Raw genomic sequence first — 24,819 nt, 5'->3', positions numbered from 1 at the left:
CCAAGGAGATCGTCCCTGAACTCCCTTCATGCCCTGTTATGACCACAGAGGCCATTACTGAATATTGTTTCAGCCAGTGAGGCCATTCTAAGTTCTCCAGCCTCGTTGGCTCCCCAGTAGTGGCTCCCCCTGCTCCACCCTGTTCGCCTGCTCTGCCTGCTCCACCCTGGCCTCCTACTCTGCCTGCTCTGCCCTGGTCACCTGCTCCACCCTGGCCACCTGCTCTGCCTGCTTCGCCCTGGCCACTTGCTTCACACTGGCCACCCACTCTGCCTGCTCCACCCTGGCAGCCCACTCTGCCTGCTCCACCCTGGCCGCCTGCTCTGCCCTGGTCACCTGCTCCACCCTGTTCGCCTGCTCCACCCTGGCCGCCCACTCTGCCTGCTCCACTCTGCCCACCTGCTTCACACTGGCCACCCACTCTGCCTGCTCCACCCTGGCAGCCCACTCTGCCTGCTCCACTCTGCCCACCTGCTCCACCCTGGCCACCTGCTCCACCCTGGCCACCCGCTCTGCCTGCTCTGCCCTGGCCACCTGCTCCACCCTGGCCACCCGCTCTGCCTGCTTTACCCTGGTCACCTGCTCTGGCTGTCCACTCCGCCCTAGTCACCTTCTCTGCCCTGGCCACCCGCCTGCTCTGCTTTGGTCACCTGCTCCACCCTGTTCGCCTGCTCTGCCTGCTCCACCCTGGCTGCCCGCTCTGCCCTGGTCACCTGCTACACCCTGTTCGCGTGCTCTGCCTTGGTCACCTGCTCTGGCTGCCCACTCCGCCCTGATCACCTGCTTCGCCCTGGCCACCTGCTCCGCCCTGGCCACCCGCTCTGCCTGCTCCACCCTGGCTGCTCGCTCTGCCTGCTCTGCCCTGGTCACCTGCTACACCCTGTTCGCCTACTCTGCCTTGGTCACCTGCTCTGGCTGCCCACTCCGCCCTGGTCACCTGCTCCGCCCTGGCCACCCGCCCGCTCTGCCTGCTCCACCCTGGCTCTCCTGGTCCACTTACTCTCACATACATTTCTTTGTAGTTTTCCCCTTGATTTGTCAACCCAGTTGTGTTTCATTACCTCATTATCTTGTTTGTCCCTGTGTATATATAGCCCTTGTGTTACTCTTGTGCTTGGTCAGTTGATGTTTGCCGTTTCATGTGTTTGGATGTTCCTGTGTTTGGAGTTACTTATGTTTCCCTATTTTGGACTTGTTTTAGTTTGTTTATTGAATGTTCTCTTTTGCACTTAGATCCTCGCCTTTGCCTGCTCGCCTTTGACTGCTCACGTTACATCTGGCCCTCACTGTACAAAATATGAGATGGCATCTGCAGTAGATTGATTCCCCTTGTTATGCATACTGATGGGGGTTAATGCTGTTATCGAATTTCCTTTTATTTGGTCCATGATCAACCTCTCAAAGCACTTCATGACAATCTGAATTAGTGCTACAGGGTGGCGGTCATTCAGGCTAAGGTCTCTGGAACAGGGATAATTGTGGCATATTTAAAGCATGATGGTACCTTTGCTTGGGAGAGAAGGATGTTGAGATAATAACTCTGGGAGCTGGTGTACACACTTGCAGTCTCTCATAACCCGGCCTGGGGTGTTGTCTGGTCTGCAGCCTTGTGGGGTTTGTCCTGTGTGGTTCCGCTAGGAGGCTGCTCACCCAATTAAATTAATCATATAATTTCTTTTTTTTTTTTTTTTTTCCAGTTTCATTTCAATTTGAGTTAAATTAAAAATAAATTCTACTCAAAGTTTAGAATCAAATCTATGCATATATCGAATCGAAATTCATATCAAAACCAGTATTTCGAAATATTCCCACCCCTAATAAGATGTTAAGATGAAAACTCAAAATATGGAATCTAATACTGACTGTGGTCAACAAAAAAACATTTGTTCCTGGTCTTTCTTTTCTTTCCCCTCCTGTTTCTCACCAGGATTTGGTGGTGGCACAAAGGGAGGATCCTACTCTGAAGGAAATCTTTTCTGCCACATTGTTCCCTGAGGAGCCTGAGTGCAGAAAGTGGCTGTATTGTCGAGGATGAGGATCTGTGGTTTCCTGGTGGTGAAGTACCTTCGGGTAAGGCCTGTATTCAGGTAGTTGTGCCAACGCCTCTTCAAAATACTGTCTTAATCACTGCACATGGAGAAGTAGTTGGTCATTTTGGGGTTAACAAAACCTATAATCATTTTTATTGGCCTCAGATTAAAAAAAAAAAAAAAAAAAAAAAAAATTTAAGGAATTGTATTAAAATATGTCAGCTTACAGGAAAGCCAAAACATCTATTTTTAGCTTGTCAAATGGCTTAAGAACATTTTTGAACAAAGGAAAATTAAGTGTTTGATAGAAACAGGTTCTTGCTTTTTGTCCAGGTGATCAGAATTGGCTCTGTTGCCTCTTCCCAATTATCTTTTCTGTACAAAATTTCCAGGTCCATATACTGTAGTATGCCAGTTTTCTGACCAAAATTACCTGATTTCAACTCCTGAGTGGAAAAGACTCACCCAGCTGTGTCATGTTAAAAGCTTTCTGCGCTCACTCAGCTGTGGTCAGAGAAGAGTAACTATTTCTGTTGATTCTTCTGTGACAGAAAATAAATTGAATGACTGAAAAATTAAGCTACAAACTTTCAGATTGTAGCAGACTGTTGAACAGATGTAATAGTTAGCAATTACATGTTCTCAATGTAATAAATAACCCTGTAAAATCTATTAAACAAAGGTGTTTGTTGCCTAAGACAAATCTCGATAATTCATTATGTCCTGCAGAAAAGGAATTTGAATATAGGGAGTGGCATTATCCGACCGCAACAAACTAAAACCTGGTTAATAAAAATCCATATATGACATGAGAACATGCTTTACTGCAGTTGAGTCACAGTTGTCAATGTTTTCAGAGGTGAGCAAACAGACGTCACAGAAGTCACATAAATCACTGTTTCACACACATCCCACTACAAAGATGTGTATCTGTTCCCTGAATTACCAAAAACAAAGATCGTTTAGAAAAAAATGTCACAATTAGCTTAAAGGGAAATATATATAATTAATTATGATTCTGTTGGTATGATTACAATCATCTGTTCATCCAGCGAACATTCAGTGTAATCATCTATCAATCGTTCTTATCCTGGCCATGGAAAATAACTTTCTTACAGTACTAACTATTAGAGGCTCAGATCTTTTAAGTGACTTTGTCTGTAAGTGTCACGCTATGGGTGCTATTAAGAGCTCACGACGCAGGAGAATTCAGAATCACGGTCTTTAATAAATCCACGTCGGAGAAACACAAGGAGAACACGCAAACACATCCACTAACAACGACGAGACCAGACAAAGAACTGAACCAAACAGCGAATATATAAACTAGAACAAATGAGGGAACTGATGAGCTAATTAATTAGCAACAGGTGGCCTGCATGAGAAAGACACAGACTTGAAAACTAGGTCACAAGAACAGAAACAAACACAAAGCAGTGAACACAGAACACGGGTGAATGTACACAGAAGTTTGTCCATTGTTTAAAGGGAGAGAATTCAATCCTATAGAGTCTAGTCTTTCCTGTGGCTTGTTTTGCACGTTATGTGGCCCAGGGCATCCCTTTGATGTCACCAGTTTCCTAATGTCAACAGGGGAGTGCAACTTGATGTTGCAACAGAAACTGTGGACTCTCTCTTTTCTAGCACTTTAGACACAGTTGCTCCTTTGTGTCTCTTGGCTGTGTCTCAGTCTCCACCGGGCTAGAGTAAAATAAAAACATGGTTACAAGGTGAGTATAATTTAAGCTACTTTTTTTAAATAACTCCTGACCAATCGGCCAAACTAACAGCAGCTGCTGCTCAGTTTGCATACTGCTGCTCTCCTTCTACTCTCTCCTGAACTCTTTCCTTGCTTCATTAAAGCACGGCCCCCGCACCTGAAGCTACAATGGCAGGCACACGGCGTTCAAGACTGATGTCTAGTGTGGCGGATCCACTGCTGATGTCAGCACGAGCAGTTGGCATCCCTAGTTCAGCGCTCCCTTGCACTCCCTGTGATGGCAGTTGCCATTTTGTGTTTGGGCTGCACACACCTCGCCTGTTTCTCCCAAGCTCCCAAGGCGGCGGCATTCTCCTCTGAACTGTTTCCCCTGACGCCTCTGTTACGGCTACGAAGACAGTTTCTGAACTCACTGTTACCTGACAGCTATGTTATGGCCACGGAGGCCGACTCTGAAATTTCTGTTTGCCCGGAAATGACCAAGGAGATCGTCCCTAAACTCCCTTCATGCCCTGTTATGACCACAGAGGCCATTACTGAACTTTGTTTCAGCCAGTGAGGCCATTCTAAGTTCTCCAGCCTCGTTGGCTCCCCAGTAGTGGCTCCCCCTGCTCCACCCTGTTCGCCTGCTCCACCCTGGCCTCCTACTCCGCCTGCTCTGCCCTGGTCACCTGCTCCACCCTGGCCGCCTGCTCTGCCTGCTCCGCCCTGGCCACCTGCTTCACACTGGCCACCCACTCTGCCTGCTCCACCCTGGCAGCCCACTCTGCCTGCTCCACCCTGGCAGCCCACTCTGCCTGCTCCACCCTGGTCACCTGCTCCACCCTGTTCGCCTGCTCCACCCTGGCCTTGGTCACCTGCTCTGGCTGACCACTGCACCCTGGTCAGCTGCTGCACCCTGGTCAGCTGCTCCACCCTGGCCGCCCGCTCTGCCCTGGCCACCTGCTCCACCCTGGCCACCCGCTCTGCCTGCTTTACCCTGGTCACCTGCTCTGGCTGTCCACTCCGCCCTAGTCACCTTCTCTGCCCTGGCCACCCGCCTGCTCTGCTTTGGTCACCTGCTCCACCCTGTTCGCCTGCTCCACCTGCTCCACCCTGGCTGCCCGCTCTGCCCTGGTCACCTGCTACACCCTGTTCGCCTGCTCTTCGCCTGCTCTGCCTGTGTCTCCTGGTCCACTTACTCTCACATACATTTCTTTGTAGTTTTCCCCTTGATTTGTCAACCAGGTTTGTCCCTGTGTATATATAGCCCTTGTGTTACTCTTGTGCTTGGTCAGTTGATGTTTGCCGTTTCATGTGTTTGGAGGTTCCTGTGTTTGGAGTTACTTATGTTTCCCTATTTTGGACTTGTTTTAGTTTGTTTATTGAATGTTCTCTTTTGCACTTAGATCCTCGCCTTTGCCTGCTCGCCTTTGACTGCTCACGTTACAGTGAGGGCCAGATGTACAACATATGAGATGGCATCTGCAGTAGATTGATTCCCCTTGTTATGCATACTGATGGGGGTTAATGCTGTTATCGAATTTCCTTTTATTTGGTCCATGATCAACCTCTCAAAGCACTTCATGACAATCTGAATTAATGCTACAGGGTGGCGGTCATTCAGGCTAAGGTCTCTGGAACAGGGATAATTGTGGCATATTTAAAGCATGATGGTACCTTTGCTTGGGAGAGAAGGATGTTGAGATAATAACTCTGGGAGCTGGTGTACACACTTGCAGTCTCTCATAACCCGGCCTGGGGTGTTGTCTGGTCTGCAGCCTTGTGGGGTTTGTCCTGTGTGGTTCCGCTAGGAGGCTGCTCACCCAATTAAATTAATCATATAATTTCTTTCTTTTTTTTTTTCCCCCCCGTTTCATTTCAATTTGAGTTAAATTAAAAATAAATTCTACTCAAAGTTTAGAATCAAATCTATGCATATATCGAATTGAAATTAATATCAAAACCAGTATTTCGAAATATTCCCACCCCTAATAAGATGTTAAGATGAAAACTCAAAATATGGAATCTAATACTGACTGTGGTCAACAAAAAAACATTTGTTCCTGGTCTTTCTTTTCTTTCCCCTCCTGTTTCTCACTAGGATTTGGTGGTGGCACAAAGGGAGGATCCTACTCTGAAGGAAATCTTTTCTGCCACATTGTTCCCTGAGGAGCCTGAGTGCAGCAAGTGGCTGTATTGTCGAGGATGAGGATCTGTGGTTTCCTGGTGGTGAAGTACCTTCGGGTAAAGCCTGTATTCAGGTAGCGGTGCCAACGCCTCTTCAAAATACTGTCTAAATCACTGCACATGGAGAAGTAGTTGGTCATTTTGGGGTTAACAAAAACTATAATTATTTTTATTGGCCTCAGATAAAAAAAAATAAAAAAAAATATTTAAGGAATTGTATTAAAATATGTCAGCTTACAGGAAAGCCAAAACATCTATTTTTAGCTTGTCAAATGGCTTAAGAACATTTTTGAACAAAGGAAAATGAAGTGTTTGATAGAAACAGGTTCTTGCTTTTTGTCCAGGTGATCAGAATTGGCTCTGTTGCCTCTTCCCAATTATCTTTTCTGTACAAAATTTCCAGGTCCATATACTGTAGTATGCCAGTTTTCTGACCAAAATTACCTGATTTCAACTCCTGAGTGGAAAAGACTCACCCAGCTGTGTCATGTTAAAAGCTTTCTGCGCTCACTCAGCTGTGGTCAGAGAAGAGTAACTATTTCTGTTGATTCTTCTGTGACAGAAGTTCCTGAAGATGTTATAGCTCATGAGGATTGTATTTTGAAGCCCTGTCTTAACTCTGAAACACTCAAAATTTTGTACAGCATTTGCCTACCCAAGTTGAGCTGCTAGATTTCATTTCAGATTCCTCTTCACACACTCATTTGACAGAGCATGATATAGATGTTGGCTATGTAAAACCTATGCACCAGTGATTTTACCACGTTTCTTTGGATAAACAATGCCACCTTGAGTCTGAAAATATATATATATGATTGATATATATATATATATATATATATATGATATGTTTACTAATGGGAAATATGTACTTTTGTACTGACTATTGAAAAGTGAATAACGTAACAAATAAAATTGCCTGTGCAACTCCCTAAATATTGTGTTACCATGAAAACCCATCATAGCACTTGAAAATGTTCAAGTGAAAATGGTCATCAAGTTGCAAGCATTTGATTTTTCTTGACAATCTTGTGTGTTTAAATCAGTCACTTTGTACTGCCACTTTGTTTAATGAATATTCACAGGGTGAACTCAATCTAATTTTCTCTTGCAGCATAAAAGAAATCATTAGGTTTTGAATGATGAAGTAAATGACAGCATTTCATTTTTGTTCAACCACCTGTCATATATAGACAGCAGCTGGGTTCAAATATTTTATTCTCTCTGTGGAACTGCATCAGCTTATTAGGAAATACAGTTCTCTTGAAGACAGAGTAAAGATAATGAGAATTCATCCTGTATGTGTGGCTAGTTTCATCCTTTACAAACATCTGACACCTGATGCTAGTTCATAAGTTCATGAATCAGTCATCATATCGGCCCCCTCTCCACCGGTGGCATCACTCAGGCTCAGATCCTCTAACATCTCGGCCAGAGAGATCCTGGGAGCGCCATCATCATCCGTGTCACTTTCCACAGGGATCTTTGAGGCATCTGTACAAGGAACATGATTCTGATAAGAGTACAGTGAAAATATTAATTCAAGAGATGTACGGTCAGGGCTGGTGTGTTTCATCACCTCTGAAGATGTTGACGTTCTTCCTCAGAATCTCATCTTCCTCCAGGTCCTCCAGGAACTCATTGTATTGTCTATGAGAAACAATCATCATCATCATCATCATCATCAAACAGGCAACAAAAGCTGATTCAGGAAGAATAATGATTTATTTCTATTCCGACACAAACATGGTGTTTCAATTATATTTGAAGTTGTTTGTTATACCTCATATAACAATTCTTGATAATTTCAACACCTCAGGAAAATCTCATTCTCATTACTGTAATGTGTCCAAGTTCAATTCAAATGTGTCAATTCAAATTAAATTCTCCTCACTGCAATATTTTCATGTATTGTAGTAAAGAGTTTTTTGTACACTTTTGTAATAGATCAGCATTTAACAACTACAACCATGATTTATTAAAGCTTCATTAAATATGTTTTGGGGGCAGATGTCTGGTGTCTCTGACCTCTCATCATCGGTGTCTGCAGCGTCTCTCTCGCGCTCCAGTTCCCTCAGCTTCCACACTCTGTTCCTCGCTCTCCTCATGCGGTCGTAACTCTTCTTTATCAGCACCTGAACACCAGCAGCAAACGCTCACGATTAACACACTCCTGCTAGCAACATCACGCTCAAGAAATACAAGAGTGGATGTAGATCTTCAATACAATGTAACTTGCTTTGGGTAAAAGAGTGATAAAATGATTGAAAAATTCTGTCCTAACGTATACTGATTCGTGAGATGAGGGACAAAACATGTCCTACACAAAAAAAAAGCCCTCTTTATGTTAAAAGTTCATCAAAATAAAAATACTTAGTTACATCTAAAGGAAATCTGGATACTCAGGACATTCATTGCTTTTATTTTTAAATAATTTTGTTAGTATTATTTTAAATACATGCTCTATACTTGGAAAATACATGTAATTTAACCTGTCCTCAGCATGAGGTCACAATGTAAAATTGCCAAACAAAGTGTTTAAAAATGCAACAAATTCAAAAATATACATTTATATTGAAAGGCAGAGATCTGTAATATATCTAACAAAGTTGTGTCCTCACTTTGCGTCAACTCTGTCAGAATTTTTATAATTCTGAATAAATCAGGTGGTGTCATGGTCATCTTCAACTCTGAGGACCCCATTCCTTTGCCCTGCTCATTGTGGATCTCACAGTAGGACACACAGTCCTGGGAGTTTTATAGTTTTTTATATTTTATACAAATAATGTTGAAGTCTCTGCAGTCAGAGCTTTAACATGTCAGCTCCGTCATGCCGGTGTAATAGTTTCTGTAAATAGTTGTGGGATAAATCTTGCTATTTTTGATACGTTTATTAAGGCAGCTACAACTGAGAAAGAAAACAGAATTGCTCCACTGTACAACATGTTTAAGGTGGAAAAATATCTGTTTTGTCAACTCCGTCAGACGTCAACTTCATCAGGTTTTATGTCTGATGCTCGATAAGTGCTCTCAAAAAGTCTATATAATGTGATTGAATATATATTTTGCATATGGGGAATTGTTCTAATGTTGTTTATTTTACAAATACTGTATATTTGGCCCCAGCTGGACCTTTGTCAACACCGTCAATATTTGTCAACACTGTCAGGTGAAAGTTTGTTCATTTTGAAAGAAATGTCATTCTTTTTTTTCAATTAATTGTGTTAAAATATTAAAACATCAACTGAACTACATGATATCATGTCAGATTTACCTAAGAACATTGGTTATATATGTTCAACATTAAAAAGAAGGTTAGAGAATTAAGGAATTTAGGAACTGAATTGTTCAATAACCCTAACCCAAGGGTGGGGGGTGTGTGTGTATATGTATACATATACATAATATATATATATATATATATATATATATATTTTTTTTTTTTTTAACTTAGCTCCTTTACTGAACACCATTATTACACAATTGATCCATCCAACAACAGTGTAAAGTCTTCAAATTAAAATATGCTTTTTAATGCATGTGATGGAGTTGACAAATTCTGAAGTGAATATATGTACATTTTTAGAAAAAAAAAAAAAAAATTCAGAAAAACCTGAACCTATATTTTTCAGCACATACGGGGGGCTCATCCTGCTCACCAAGGCTGCATTTATTTGATCAAAAAAAATATAGTAAAAATTGTGAAATATTATTAATGTAAAATAATTCTTTTCTATGTGAATATATAGTAAAATGTATTTTATATCCAGTGATCAAAGCTGAATTTTCAGCATCATTACTCCAGTCTTCAGTGTCACATGATCCTTCAGAAATCATTCTAATATGATGATTTGATTTCTTGATTGCTCAAGAAACATTTATGATTATCATCAATGTTGAAAACAGTTGTGCTGCTTTAGATTTTTGTGGAATTTTATTTTCCAGGATTTTTTGATAAATAGAAAGTTAAAAAGAACAGCATTTATTTGAAATAAAAATCATTTTAAATGTCTTTACTAGCTGCGTTTCCATTACCCTTTAAATTGCGCAAATTAAAATTGCGAATTGAAAATATGCTCAAAAACACGTCAATTTCGCAAAAACTCCCATATATCGCAAAAAAAATTTTATGCTCACATGAGGTGGTTTTTCAGGCAATTCGAAAAAGGAATATTTCGCAAAACTGCAATGGAATCAGTTTTTTCGCATTTACAGGTCACCTGACGTATGTAGAAGTGGATCATTCTTTAAAGATGGTGCGGTATGTTTGGACAGAAGACGAGAGTTCTTCATTAAACTCATAAAAGACAAAAATATTTCAGGACTACTGGATTCTAAACAACAAAGAAACGCCAATTAAGAATTTACCAAGAACTCGAAGCAGATAGGAGGAAGAAACACCCAGAAACACCTCATACGTGGTCGCTCCCAAGTATAAGGGAGTATTTCCTTGCCATAAATACTTGGATAACATGCCTACGTCTCCTTTGATTAAAAATAATGGCTAGTGCAGTGGCTGGGATATATGTAAACCTACCAAGATCCATTGCCATAATTTTTTGAATGATTTATCGCGAGAGGAAAAAAAAAAAAAAAAAAAAACCATTGGTTAATGGAAACCCAGTCATTTCACAATAGTTTATCGATATTTAGAAAATATTGCAAAAGTTTTGCGCAAATCTGTAATGGAAATGCGCCTATTGTCACTTTTGATCAATTTAAAAGTATTAATTTCTTTCTGACCTCCAAATGCCTGAGAGTGATGTTAGATATTGTCTCATTTAATCCAATGCCATTCAGAACGGTTTAAAACACTTTTTTGGGCTGCTGTATTTGTACTGGCCCTGCAGAGCACATGTGCATGTGATGAAGAGTGATGATGATCTTACCACATCAGGAACATGGTGAGGGTTCATTTTATTGAGGAACTCATCATTGATATTGGCATTGGCAAAATCAAAGCTGAGGTATAGAAACAAAAGCGTGTTACAATCAATGTATTTTGATGTTTTCTGTATTAATTCAGTGAAGAGAAGCATGTAAACTGACCCCAGCACCAGGTCTCCGATGTTCAGCAGGTGACCTAGGAATGTCCTGCAGTGATACTGATGACTGGAGTCCATCTCTGACGTCTTCTGAACCCAAACCTCAGCCAGCGTGTGCTGCAAACACACACATCACTGCATCTTCATGCATTTTTAAGTCCATTTACTAACCCAAGTCCCTAAATCATAGTTGTTTTTATATGTGAAATACTTTTAGTTCACTAAAATAAGCTGAACCTATAACTTGCAATAACAGAGAATGGGCCACAGTTGCTGCAGTAAAGCACTGGACAGGTGTGTGTGTCGGAGCTTTTCACTCTGATATATACACAAGCTTACCTTATTTGATGTGAGACCAGCGCCCGCTCCTAACCTCTGGTCTCTGATAATGTCGATGTCCATGATGATAAACTCTTCTAGCTGACGCGGGCTGCACAGGCTGTTGAACGGGTGACGCCAGTATGTGTTTCCTTCCACCTCAGCAACTGGAAGCCAACACATACACCAATAAATACAGCGTCTCTGTTACTCCATCCTCTAACCCTAACTGACAGCACACTTGACAGAAAGTTTTATTATAACCATATTTCTGTCATGCTCATATTAAAGCGGAGGACTAGATCTGCTACACACGATGCTGCTGCAGACTTGTATATGTGGTTTACGGGGACTCTCCATAGACGTAATGTTTTTAGACTGTACAAACTGTATATTTTATCCCTCTTACACTAATCCTACCCCTAAATCTACCCATCACAGAAAACTTTCTGAATTTTTTCAATTAAAAAAAACAAAAAACACCAAAAAAAACAAAAAAAACAAAACACCATTTAATATCTTACGCCCAAGTGGCAACCTCCTGGTCTCTCTCTTAAATCCAACACGGAAGTGACTTAAACTGCAATTCATCGACTGGCCTCTAGAGACAGGCTCCAAAAGAGAGTCAATCCCATAGACCCACGTTAAAATGTTTACAGCTGGAACAAAAAGTGTTTTTGGTCTATACAGCTGTTTTTGCCCTTCATGACAACTGTAAGGGGAATAAATTTTTTTTTTAACTCATCCGTTTTAATTATATTAAGCCTTAAAGTTCTGCATAATTAAGGGTGTGGCCACTTGAGTGACAGGTGGTTTGCTGCTGCTGTCACTAGTAGCCGTTTGTCTGCCGTCTGTGAGCTGTCACATTACCTCAGCTAATTCCCGCCTCTTTGCCCATTTTTGGTTATCTGGGAGTGACGCGCTGCCAAGATGGCGCTGACTGGCTTCGCCCACTTTGGGCTTCAAAAATACTCTTCAGAAACCTACGGGTGATGTCACGGACACTACGTCCATGTTTTATACAGTCTATGATTAAGCCATTTAAAGGATTAGTTCACTTTCCAATAAAATTTTCCCTGATAATTTACTCACCCCCATGTCATCCAAGATGTTTATGTATTTCTTTCTTCAGTCGAAAAGAAATGAAGGTTTTTGAGGAAAACATTCAAAGATTTTTCTCCATATAGTGGACTTCAATGGCCTCCAAACAGTTGAAGGTCAAAATTACAGTTTCAGTGCAGCTTCAAAGGGCTTTAAACGATACCAGACGAGTAATAAGGGTCTTATCTAGAGAAACGATCAGTCATTTTCTAAAAAAAAATTTAAATGTATATGCTTTATATAAACAAATGATCGTGGTTACGCCAAAACCGCACTTCCGTATTCTTCCAAAAGCTTACGCCGTATGTCCTACACCTTCCCTATTCAACTTACGAAACAAACGTGGCGCCAGTTCCGTTTTTTCCGTAAGCCCTTTGCGGTCGCATCGCGGTGCCTCCCTTTCTCTCTCAAACACCCACATGATTTTTACCGAGGGAGACCAACAGAACCCCAAAAGCGATTTCGCCATGTGCACGCCACTGATGCATCTTATTTTCAACAAAAAAATCTTATTGACCCCAAACTTTTGAACGTTAGTGTACACTAACACTTTGCTGCTGCACAAATATGGATACATTCAATACTATAATAGGTCTAACAGAATCAAAAAGTTGCCATCTAAAATATAAATTAATCATTTCACAGATTTATCAAGTTCAAATACTTTCCCCCATATAATTTAATTTTAAATGATTTATTTCCAATTGCGTAAATATGATGTCAAATAAATATACATTTAAATGCAATTTTTTAGGAAGGGATTTTTATTACCAATATAAACATTTTTTAATTGTGTGATATACATAATCTGCCTCATATCAGCCATTCTGTTATATTAAGATAATGGAATCAGCCATCAATAATCAATCAATATCGGTCGACCACTGGCAATAAGTCATTGTCTTTTGAACGAGTGCATTTTCTAACACTAAGCTTTGCTTATTTGTACATTAAAATCGTTAAAGTAATGAACATGGCAGCTGGAGTTCAGGGAGGACTGAAGGACACTCAATACGATGAACAGGTGACATGTTTGATAAATTTACATCTGCATTTACTGTATGATGTGCATTTTAATAAAGACAAAACATGTAATAATATCGGCAACTATAATTGGTATGTATTTGGCTTATTTGTAAAATACAATAACACTCTTATTAGCAGTATGTGTCATTTCAGAAGCACCCCTCCAGCGCACTCAATGTCCTTCTAAAGCCCTTATTGGTCAACACCACAAAGACATCATGTGAAATGAACAGGGGGGAATGTTTTTGTAGTTGGGCAGTAACTCACCCTGCAGGGTGTTGGGGTCTATCAGGTGTATGGAGCTGGTGACCCGGACGCAGACGCACACCTGACCCATGTTACCCAGACTCTGGGCGAGCCGTGGAGACAGACAAACCACGCTGTCCTGCAAGACACATGCTCACAGTGAGAGGGTGAAGAGACACAAACAGGAAACATACAGGACATTACATGTGTGTGTGAGTAAAGCTGGACCTAAAGGACAGAATAAAGCATCTTGTTTTTGAAATACTCGTTCTGATGATTATACTGTACTTCCAGACTGTGCTACATTAAAGACAGTGCACTTTTTACTTATGAATTGGAAAAACCATAACATGCAATGCCTTCTAAATAAAAGAGCCAATCGCTGATTGATTAATTGCAGAGTGAACAGACCTTCCTTGAAAGGGACTTTGGCTACATACATACAGTCTCTTCAAACAACAAATCATTCCAGGTTTGTTCAAAATCATTCAGCGTCTCTCTGACCCAAAACTACGGCAAGAATCACTGAAAACCTAGCAAAAGCTAACTGGCAAAATATAAAAATGATGTGCAATGTTTGTGTAGTGTCATTTAAAGAACGAGTTCACATCCCTGCAGACTCACTAACCAACATTGAACAGAGCGAGTTCTCCTGACATTCACACTGTCCATGTCTGAATCTTACCTTACACACAGGAACGATCTCCACTGAGAAGGTGCTTTTGTAGTTGTAGGTATTTGAGTGAACATCATGAGAGATCAACCGCTGAGACGCCTTCGACCTTCAGAAACAACATTCACTGTCAGTTCAACAGATCAGCTGCTCTTTAAAATAACCTCACAATAAGGGTTTGATTACAAGCTATCAGCTCTCTCTCAACTACCATAATGCTTCACTTCAATTCTGACACACTGAATCTTAGATTCTGTCAAGTGAACCGCTCGTTTGGAATTCAAGTGTGCTTAAAATCTTCTGTGAATTTATATCACTAAATTGAAAAGCTGTGTTTAGATTCAAATGCTTATGAACAGAAAACAGTACAGGTACAAACAAAATCAGTCCTGAATTTTTTATAAGAACAGTAAAATATTTCTTGAGTAGTTGTGAATTGTGGCGTGTCTGTTGAACTCAGACCTGCAGGGAACGGTGCACTGCAGGAAGTCCACCATCTTCTGCGCATGCTGCTTAGAGCCGTAGTAGAAATCAATGCCCTCTGAAAACACACACAGGGAAAGATGAAGTTTTAAATACAGATGCATGACGGGCCCAGAAACTCATCATGCAGCACTGAGGATGATGGGAAACACACCATGAATCTCTTTGATGCGCACGGTGTTCTGATGCAGCTTGTGCTTCAAAATCAGCTGCTCCAGGTAGTAGAACGTCTTCTTGTGGACAGTCTGAAGGAAAAAACAAGATAAACAATAATGAAGACGGTTTAAATAAACAGGATAAATATAAACGATGCTGTCAGAAAGCAATAGTTATCGGTTCAATCAGGGACGCACAGAAATGTAAGACATCTCTTCACTATATGATGTGTACAGCAGATATCAGACAGAGTGTGACTTCACATCAACATCACTGAAGACTACAAATATTAGCATTCAGATTGAATTTGCTTTTCCTAATTGTGCACACACAATGTGATTTAATTGCATGTTTGCATTTTCCAAGACGCTCCTCTCAGCAGAGTTTCCCTTCTTCTGGACCAGTGCATTTCTATAAAGTCTTCATGACTTAAACCCTAATTTCCATGTCCACACATTTAACCTTTAACCTAAACACATTTCCTGCTACGAATCTTAATACCACAAGGCTAGTGTTACTTTAAGTAAGTATAGTCTATAAATTAATACAAGTAAAGTGGTAGCACTTGCGCAGATAATTACAGCTTGTCAAATTTGCCCCTATTTGGGTGTGAGCAAAAACACACCGTTTTTGTGTGTCCCTTTAAATGCAAATGAGCTGCTGCTCCCCACCCCCTTTCCAGAAGAGGGCGGAGCTTTAACAGCTCACGCTTCGGTTGCTCAACAACAACAAAGCTGGAGAATCTTACGCAGCCAAAATGAGAATTGTCAGTAACGGTGTTCAGCCTTACATTGTTCAAACTGGAGTCGACACTGATGGAGAGACTCAGGAAGAAGTTACAATTTTTAGAATGAAACTGGACGTTTCTGAATGGTTAGTGGATAAATTTATGTAGTTGCTGTGGAGTTGATTCAACTCATCCACTAGCATGTGCAAATCCAGTGTTGAATTGACCCTCGTTTGTGAAGCAGTCCGGCGTAAAATGACGGCATGATAACAATACTCTACTACAACAACTCTTCCTCTTCTCTAAAGCAGCCCAACATGGCCTCACCCCCTTTGTTGTGTGTTCCCAGGGGCGGGGTTTATGTAAATTTTAGGGTTAGTGATGTCACTAACCCAGGAAGAAGCTCGTTGTAGTCCCTACCAGTCGTTAAAAAAGCTGTAGTCCTTAAAAAGCGATTTCTGTAAAAGAAAATATCTCCCTTTGCATTGAACTTTGAGCGTCGTAACTTTGCAGATGTTGTTTATGCTCAAACAGAAACATTAAACACTAACTAAAGTTTAAAAAAGTCAAATCATAATCAACCACACCTTTAACATTGTATTAAATATTTCAGGACAGTTTAATGCTGTCAAAATAAAAGTCCCGCCTCCAACTTTGCTAATAACTAAAAATGGTTATATGGATATATCAATGGATATTAATCTTGTGTTGCATCCCTCGCATACCTTCTGTTTGTTAGTTTTATAATGCCACACCAACTTCTGTGGCTATTTTTATGGCGAGAAAAATTTGTGGTAACGCAATATCAGGTTTTCACAATTTATTTTTGCTAAAAACTCAAATATATATTTGGTTTGACTTTGTTAAAAATCTCTTCAAAACAAGTTTCTCACAGGGTTAAAACCAGCACGATCTAATAAAACATGCTTCAATGATAAAAAGTTTTGACAGAAAGAACATGTTTGTGGATCTTCTCCTAGTATTAAAAACTAGTGTGTCACCCTGGAATGGCCTAACAGGTACAAACAATCTGGTCACATCGGTTTGAGAACTGATGGAAACTTTGCGCACCTTCTGCCTGACTTGCACCACTGCTTTCCAGAAGTCCTTGGCTTCCACTCGATGGCAGTCGTCGCACATCTGAGCCTGAATGACGAACTCCACCACGAACACCTGCTGCAGGATGGCTCCGTTCAGGACCTGCAGGCACATGGGTCTCAGTGAAACACAGCTCTGACTGGAGACATGGACTCACCGCAGACACCTACAGTACCTCTTTCTGGATGGTCAGCTTCATCTTGATTCTTTTAGAGTGGGGTTCTGTCCATAAGAAGCCAGCATCAATGAGCCTCACCTGCATGGAAATGAATGAAACGCAGTGTGAACTCAGCATCATCTGCAGCTGTCCCCAACCTGATGACTGTGTAAGTTACCAACCTTTGTCATGGAAGCCTTCAGTTTCTTGAGGCACAGAGCCAGAAGCTCCCTGGACTCCAGAGTGCACTGAACCCACGTGCCCGGAGGCTGCAGGTACCTGCCGAACACAAGAAAACCCTCGTCCAGACATGATCACACAGTCAGACCCAGCGCTCAGGGCTTCAATGTCATTTTCTCAATCCATAATCAGTTCCCAAAAAAGATGGAGGAGCAATGCTTGAATCTGCTGCTACGAGTCTCAAACACTGTTTTTTCACAAACAAATGACAAAGTGTCAAATCAACCAAATTTCAGGAACTTTCCCAGCTCAATTTTTTTATTTTGTTCATATTTTTTTCTGTAGAAAGACAAACATAAATAGTGATGAAAGCCAAAATATTAAACATCACAGATGTATATTTACTGAGTAATCCACTATTTTGTAGAGGGGATCAAAATGACCATTTTCACCTGAGATTTGGAGCCAAATTACAGGGGGGTAAAAATGACTTTAGAAAGATGGAGCATCATTATTTTATTTTTACACAGAGATTGGTTGGTCTATTAGTAAAAACTGTTGACTTTAGCAATCTTTGTTTCATTATATGCCAACAGTGACAGTTCAAAAATGGCAAAAAAAAAAAAAAAAAAAAAAAAAAAAAACGTTTGCATGCCTGTAACTCAAGAAGTATTAAAGATATCTTAATATCCTTTTAGATTCTGGTTCTTAATAAACTTTCCTTTTGGTATCTTCATTTTAAAGGCCCCCAATGGTTCAATTTCAGAGATATGGAGATCTTAATGTGGCTCCATGAGTTAATTGGTAAATTCTACCCATTTACTCAGAGGGAATCAAGATACATTTCTTTGTTTTTTTTTATTATTTATTCTTCAGACATTCCTCTTTAAATGCTTTGAGTATCAGCTGTGTGCAAAGTGAACCACATTTGGTTTTCAATCACTAAATAAGTGGGTAGAATTCAACATATTGATCATGGAGCTGCTTTGAGATCCCCATATCTATGGGACTGAACTATATAGGGCCTTGAAAAGGAAGATTTCAAAAGGAAAGATTATTAAGAATGAGAATCAAGAAGGACATTAAGATATCTTAAATATTTTTAGAGTTAGAGGCATGACAACTATGGAAAAGGAACATTTATGGCACTCAGGTATGTTCTGTACAATTTAGTTGATAGAAAAACATGATACACATTTCTAGTTTCAACATTATTTGTTCTTCAGATATTCCTCTTTAAAAGAAATCAGCTGTATACAAAGTGACCCACATTTGGTTTTCGACCACTGAACATGTGTTCAATTTACCAATTTACTCATGGAGCCACATTAAGATCTCCATATCTCTGGGATTAAACCATCAAGAGCCTTTAAAATGAAGATACCAAAAGGAAAGTTTGTTAAGAACCAGAATCTAAAAGGATATTAAGATATCTTTAATACTTCTTGAGTTACAGGCATGAAAACTTGAGGCAAAAAACACAAGTGCTTTTTACCATTTCCAAACGGTCACTGTTGGCATATAATTAAAGAAAGATTGATAAAGTCTGATTTTACTGATAGACCTACTAATCTCTGTGTAAAAATAAAACAATGATTCTGCCATCTTTATAAAGTCATTTTTACACCCCTCTAATTTGGCTCCAAATCTCAGGTGAAAATGGTCATTTTGACGCCTTCTACAAAACATATATTTACTGAGTAATGCACTATCTGTGACATTTAATATTTTGGCTTTCGTCACTATTTATGTTTGTCTTTCTACAGAAAAAATATTAACAAATTCAACAATTTGAGCCAGGGACCTCTGGTTGAGTTGACACAGAATGACCCACCATGTTTCTATGTGAAATGTGGAGTGAAAGTGGTTTGTGCACCTGTAGAGGCAAGGGCGGGCACTGTTCTGAGATCAGAGACTTTTGGCCAATCAAAGGAGCTTATGTGAGCATCCAAACAATGGGGCGGGGCAACACATGCACTATATGTTTTTGTGAATTATCTACACTGTTTGGCTACTCTCACGTGACAGTATTACAGAAATATTAAGGGCTAGCTCTAGTATAGTACTATTCTTTCACCTGCTTTTTAATGATGTAAAGGAATAGTTCACCCAAAAATGAAAATTCTGCCATCATTTACATCTAAAGTCATCCCAAACTTTGACATTCATCAATTGGAAGTTCATTTCTTGCTATGTTTCTCAGCGGTGCTCCTCAAGAAGGTCACAGTTTGTGAGAGCGTACCGTTCACACTGCCTGCAGAAGTGGATTGAGACCTGTTTGGGAATCCCTTCAGAGATGTCCACTTGAGTCCTCAGGCAGGACACACACATGTTGGCGGGGTTTGGAGGGATGGGAACACCGCATGTACAGCAGAGACTGCAGAGAAATGAGCCAAACATCTCAAGCAAAGAGCCTGATCCAAAGAGCACTATTTGGACCACTATTATAAGGTGTCAGTATCACAACACTATTCAATACTCACATGTTGCCGTGGCTGCTTGATGGCGGGCCCTGCATGTACTCCATGACTATAACAACAGTGAAAACACTTTAATAGACCAAACTCTGATCAGAGGAGACGACTGCTGTCATAAATATAGATGACAATATTATCTCCCCTATTACGTCTGATTCCCTCACTACTACAGCGCTGTGACTGTCAGTATAAACCGATAACTACTAACTAGTACACACACACTAGATCAATACTCACTGTGTTGGAGAATCAGCGCTCACCAATTCAATTACCTCAATATTTCCTCACATGCACATGTGTCTGCGCCTGGGCCGACGACTGCTGATGACGCCACGACACGTTGTCAGAATGACAGGACCCCTGATTGTTGCCCGACATACGCCTGAATGTAAATGCGAGTAATTGACGTGATAATTTTCATCATGTGTCAGAGAACCCGCTGAAATGTACGCACAGAGTTTACATTAAACACCAGTAAAGCAGAAACACAGGTAATTATCTGGAAATGTAATTAAATCAAGCCTGGAGATAAAGTGATTTATACAATGAAAACAATCATGGAAACTTTAGAGCGTCAGGATTCATAACAGGTTATTTAGTGTTGAATGGGAATCTTAAAATTTAAAAAAGCATCCAAACGCATTGTTGCACAGCAAAAATAGTAATATTGTGAAATATTATTACAATGTGAAATAGCTGTTTTCTATGTGAATATATAGTAAAGTGTAATTTATTCCTGTGGTAAAAGCTGAATTTTCAGCATCATTACTCCAGTCTTTTAGAAATTAAAGAAATTAATACTTTTATTTTATACTTCCATACATTGCACTTTAAAAAGAATCTGTTGAGGCTTTTGTTGGTGAATAGAATATATTTTTTGGAATATATTTTTTCTTTGTATCTGTCAAAATAGTACAAGATTATCATGCAATATATGTGACATCAAATAAGGGTTAGCACAAAAGTAATCTAAATGTAATCCAGAAGTACTCAGATTACGTTACCAAAAATGTGTAATCTTAAGAGATTATATCATGACAAAATTTGTAATCAGTAACTGATTACAATTCATAAGTAATCCCAGCTCTGTATATATAAATATATATATATATATATATATATATATATATATATATATATATTAGTAATTGATCATACATTGCACAGTGACTTACTTAAAATTATACCTCCACACCCCTAGTATATTTTCAAGTAATTGCACATGCAATTACAGTGAATTACTTAGAATTATACCTGCACACCCCTACTAGTCTATTTTCAAGTAATTATATATGTAATTACAGTGATTTACTTAAACTTATAGCCTCACTCACCTAGTAAAATATGCAGTAATTTTTATGGTGACTTACTTAAAGTTATATTCAAATTATGCCTCCAGTGGGAGGGAACTCATGTGATCAGTCCTGTGTTCACAGATTTTTGACATAACACAACTCTCTTGTTCTTGATTCCAGCGGAGAACTTTACAGTGTTTCCTGCAGAGATGCCAGTGGGATCATGCCCTCTTTGCCTCCGCATGTATGCGAGGCTTAGCCAGCATTTGGTGGTGATGCACCACGTTAAAAATAAGGAGGAAAGAAAGCTTTTGCTTTCGCTGGAGTCTGGACGTGTGAACGTGCGTGAGGTCCGCTGTCCCGTGCCAGGCTGCGGGAAACAAACGAGTCGTTTGGATCGGCACATTCAAACCCACAGCAACCTTTCCATGATGGCCAGGATGGATGCGGTGTTGAGCTGCAAGCGTAAAAAGGTCTTATCGCAGCTGAGTGCACTGAGGGCATCTAACCCTAAGGTACTCATGGTCTCCAGTCTCGATTTGGAGGAAGACCCCAAGTCGGAAGACCCCAAGTCGGAAGACCCCAAGTCGGAAGACCTTTCGATGCCTTTGGAAGAAGAGGAAAGGGAAGAGGAGCAGTGTCAATGCTGCGTGTAAGCCCCAGACAGATCAGCTGAAATCACAGATTTCTGACCTGAATCTCCAGCTGGACACGCTGACAGAAGCCCTTCAAAATGTCACCCGCCGGTACCTCCAGCTGAAGAGGCAGTCAGCTGCCATGGGTTCGACAAGAATTAAGCAGGAAACCCATGGACTCCTCTCGTCTCTCTGGCCGGAGGAAGAAAGTGACGAAACTTCTGCCCCTGCAAGACCCCTGAACGAGCCTCCCAGCGAACCGCCCTCCCCTCATGAGGAGCCCTCTGTCAGCCAGGGGATGAGAGTAAACCTCATTTCCTCAAATCATGCTGTGCTTCTGAGTGAGTATGATGCTTCGACTCTTTTAACTTGGTGTTTTGTCATATGCAGAAAGTTCTTGAAGAATATCGCTGGCAGTGTTGGGGTAACGCATTACAAGTAACTTGAGTTACGTAATCAGATTACTTTTTCAAGTAACTAGTAAAGTATTACTTTTTCAATTTACAACAAAAAAAAGTTACTTTTTCAAATAAGTAACGCAAGTTACTTTTCCTCATTTATTGACTGACAGCTCTCCTGTCCTCATGTTGAGAGAAATAAAGGTCAGAGGTGTTGTGTGCGCTGTGTGAACGTGATGTTATTGTAGTTCTAGACCAGGGCTTTATGTATTTAATCTCACTTTTTAACCAATGTCTTTGCTGCGGACCACCAATGATCTATTTCAACCATACTAATAAGCAAAAATTACTTTAGATCAGATTTAGAAATAAGAGTGTTGAACTTCCTCCTCCTGTATCTATTCTTCTTTAATCCAGAATGGCAGCACAGCTGAAAGGTTTGTTTGAGCTGTGCCCTCTACTGTACAGGAGTAAATATGTAAGCCCAGCCCAGGTTAGAAAAAGTAACGCAACAGTAATGTAACGCATTACTTTTCATAAAAAGTAAGTAAGTAAATCAATTAGCAATTACTTAACTTTTTTGTCAACAGGTTCCACATAACTGGGTTATGTTGCATTTAATTAACATTATTTCAGTAAACTTAAACTTTATTTCAATTACCCTAAAATTAATATCAAACAAAAATTAAAAAAAGTAATCCAGTTTAATTGTTTAGTTTGTTTAGTGAATGCATTCAAGAACAATTTTCACAACTTTTACAAATGTAATCTAACAAGAATAACTTTTACAAAATCTTTACTCTGTAAAGACGCTTATTTTTAGGTGTTAGGTCCATGGCATGCCCAAAATAGTTCTCTTTAGTTCTCTTTCCAGAAGAGGGCGGAGCTTTAACAGTTCGCGCTTTGGTTGCTCAACAACAACAAAGCTGGAGAATCTCACGCAGCCAAAATGAGGATTGTCAGTAACAGTGTTCAGCCTTACATTGTTCAAACCGGAGTCGACACTGATGGAGAGACTCAGGAAGAAGTTACAACTTTTAGAATGCTAACCATTCCTGTTGATTTCTGTGTGCAGGTGGATCTCATCTCTCCACAAAGCACAGATGAAAGAGCCGACTCTACCACTGCATTCAAAATGTAGCCCAATTTATGGACTACATTGCCAAAACACTGCCGCCTTTCCAAACCTGTTCTAGTTGGGCTTTGGTGTTTTCTAGTATTTTTTCAGTATTATTTCAGTAAATCCCATTACTTCAGTGTTTTTTTTTTTTTTTTACCATTTGTTCAATATTAAGAATGTTTTGTTTTAATTAATCTTTAATTGTTTGTCTGATTTGGTGTTCTATTAAAATGCTTGCATGGTTTGAAATTTACTGTCATTTTTCCCCCATAATTAGGATATGTATTTTATTTATTATAGGGGTATTATTCATACTGCATTTTAATGCTATTTATAATTGTAAATTTCTTTAAATAAAAAAAAGTAAACATTAATTAACTAGTGTTAATAAAATACATAGTATAATATTAATAATAATTAATTAATAATTAATAAAATTGTAATAAAATAATACAGCGACACTGTAATAACAATGTAGTCACGTTGTAATAGAACTATAAAGTTTAGCACATCCCATATGCCCTAGCCTGGACCAGAACCCGAGACAAGGGAGAAACAAGGGCAAAATATAGCTGCAAGCAGCAATGACGGGCCCAAGCCCTGGCACCACCCCTGTGGCTTAAGGAAACCTGTGCATGGCGGGTAACATACAATCTTTTTTTTAAATCAATTTAAATCAAACAATGATTTTACACAATATGAGACACTTCCTGTTTTTTTGTCATTACTTTAATCCGTGGCAACACTGTTCAAGATATCCTATAATCGTTCGCAATTTAGCATCTTCAGTGTCTTTGTTTCATGCTGACCGAGTTTTGTGGCGATTGCATGAATCTCCTACGAGGAGCACTTAAAAACCCAAAGAGCCTGATTATTCAAAAAATCCACTTTCAAACAAAATATCTGACTTCCTGTTGGCCAGAGCTAATGAGTGTAAATTAGAAGGTTGTCCGGCTTGATGAGAATAATTTATGTACCGAGTTTGGTGATTGTAGGTAAGACTAACTCCCCAACTTTAGTCAAAAGGTGGCGCTATAGAGCCCCTCCTCCCCGTCCATTTCTACTGCTTTGCCCATGTCTACTGGCCAACATCTTTGAGGTGTGTTTCGAGTTTCATGCAATTTGAAGCATTCTAAGAGATCAAAAACACTCAAGAATATTAAAGAGTTAGTTCACCCAAAAATGAAATTTCTGTCATTAATTACTCACCCTCATGTCGTTCCCGATTTTAAAACACTGCTTCATGAAGCTTTATGAATCTTTTGTTTCGAATCGGTGATTTGGAATGCGTATCAAACTGCCAAACTGCTGAAATCGTGTGACTTTGGCACTCAGAACCACTGATTTGAAACAAAAGATTTGTAAAGCTTCATGAAGCAGTGTTTTGAAATCGGCCATCACTAGATATTGTTGAAAAGTCGTTATTTTGTTTTTTTGGCGCACAAAAAGTATTCTCGTCGCTTTATAATATTAAGATTTAACCACTGTTCTCACAGGAACTGTTTTAAATATGTCTTTAGTATCTTTCTGGGCATTGAAAGTGTAAATTATCTTGCTGTCTATGAAGGCTTCACTTAGCTTAATTTGTGTTCCAAAGATGAACAAAGGTCTTACGGGTGTAGAACGACATGAGGGTGAGTAATCAATGACAGAATTTTCATTTTTGGGTGAAATAACCCAAAGAAAGAAAGAAAGTTTGACGTGTTTCCATGGAAACAGTATTTAAGATATCAAGAATTCTTATATTCTAAATATATTCTGATTA

General features: G+C 39.8%; 1 protein-coding gene and 1 long non-coding RNA gene across 3 annotated transcripts; one reads left to right on the top strand and one right to left on the bottom strand.

The window, feature by feature from the left end:
* Positions 1-7,079: 7,079 nt before the first annotated feature.
* On the bottom strand, positions 7,080-19,982 carry nmd3 (NMD3 ribosome export adaptor). Of its 2 annotated transcripts, none has more exons than XM_051861588.1 (16): positions 19,879-19,982; positions 19,613-19,658; positions 19,372-19,506; positions 17,132-17,228; positions 16,968-17,048; positions 16,766-16,894; positions 14,966-15,056; positions 14,791-14,869; positions 14,341-14,437; positions 13,677-13,794; positions 11,304-11,449; positions 10,969-11,081; positions 10,809-10,881; positions 7,948-8,054; positions 7,499-7,569; positions 7,080-7,413 (listed from the first exon to the last, which is right to left on the bottom strand). In XM_051861588.1, exons 2-16 carry the CDS (start codon positions 19,654-19,656, stop codon positions 7,277-7,279), a joined length of 1,518 nt encoding a protein of 505 aa, XP_051717548.1. In that variant the 5' UTR covers positions 19,657-19,658; positions 19,879-19,982; the 3' UTR covers positions 7,080-7,276. The 2 variants fall into 2 exon arrangements, with proteins under 2 accessions (XP_051717548.1, XP_051717547.1); XM_051861587.1 differs by having other exon boundaries at positions 19,844-19,946.
* LOC127495126 (uncharacterized) lies at positions 19,946-23,297 on the top strand. Its single transcript, XR_007925061.1, has 3 exons — positions 19,946-20,097; positions 21,082-21,877; positions 23,010-23,297. It is a non-coding gene; the product is annotated as an uncharacterized LOC127495126 (long non-coding RNA).
* Positions 23,298-24,819: the final 1,522 nt, after the last annotated feature.

Source organism: Ctenopharyngodon idella, chromosome 15, assembly GCF_019924925.1.
Source record: "Ctenopharyngodon idella isolate HZGC_01 chromosome 15, HZGC01, whole genome shotgun sequence".
NCBI lineage: Eukaryota > Metazoa > Chordata > Actinopteri > Cypriniformes > Xenocyprididae > Ctenopharyngodon > Ctenopharyngodon idella.
This window is presented reverse-complemented; position numbering and strand designations above follow the sequence as displayed.

Bases quoted from the DNA above. Each gene is read 5' to 3' on its own strand.
- nmd3 (XM_051861588.1), bottom strand. From the start codon at position 19,656: ATGGAGTACATGCAGGGCCCGCCATCAAGCAGCCACGGCAACAT. The intron at 14,870-14,965 runs GTGTGTTTCCCA...GTGTGTTTTCAG, and splicing joins GCGCATCAAAGAGATTCATG to AGGGCATTGATTTCTACTAC. The intron at 7,414-7,498 runs GTGATGAAACAC...TTCCTTGTACAG, and splicing joins GAACGTCAACATCTTCAGAG to ATGCCTCAAAGATCCCTGTG.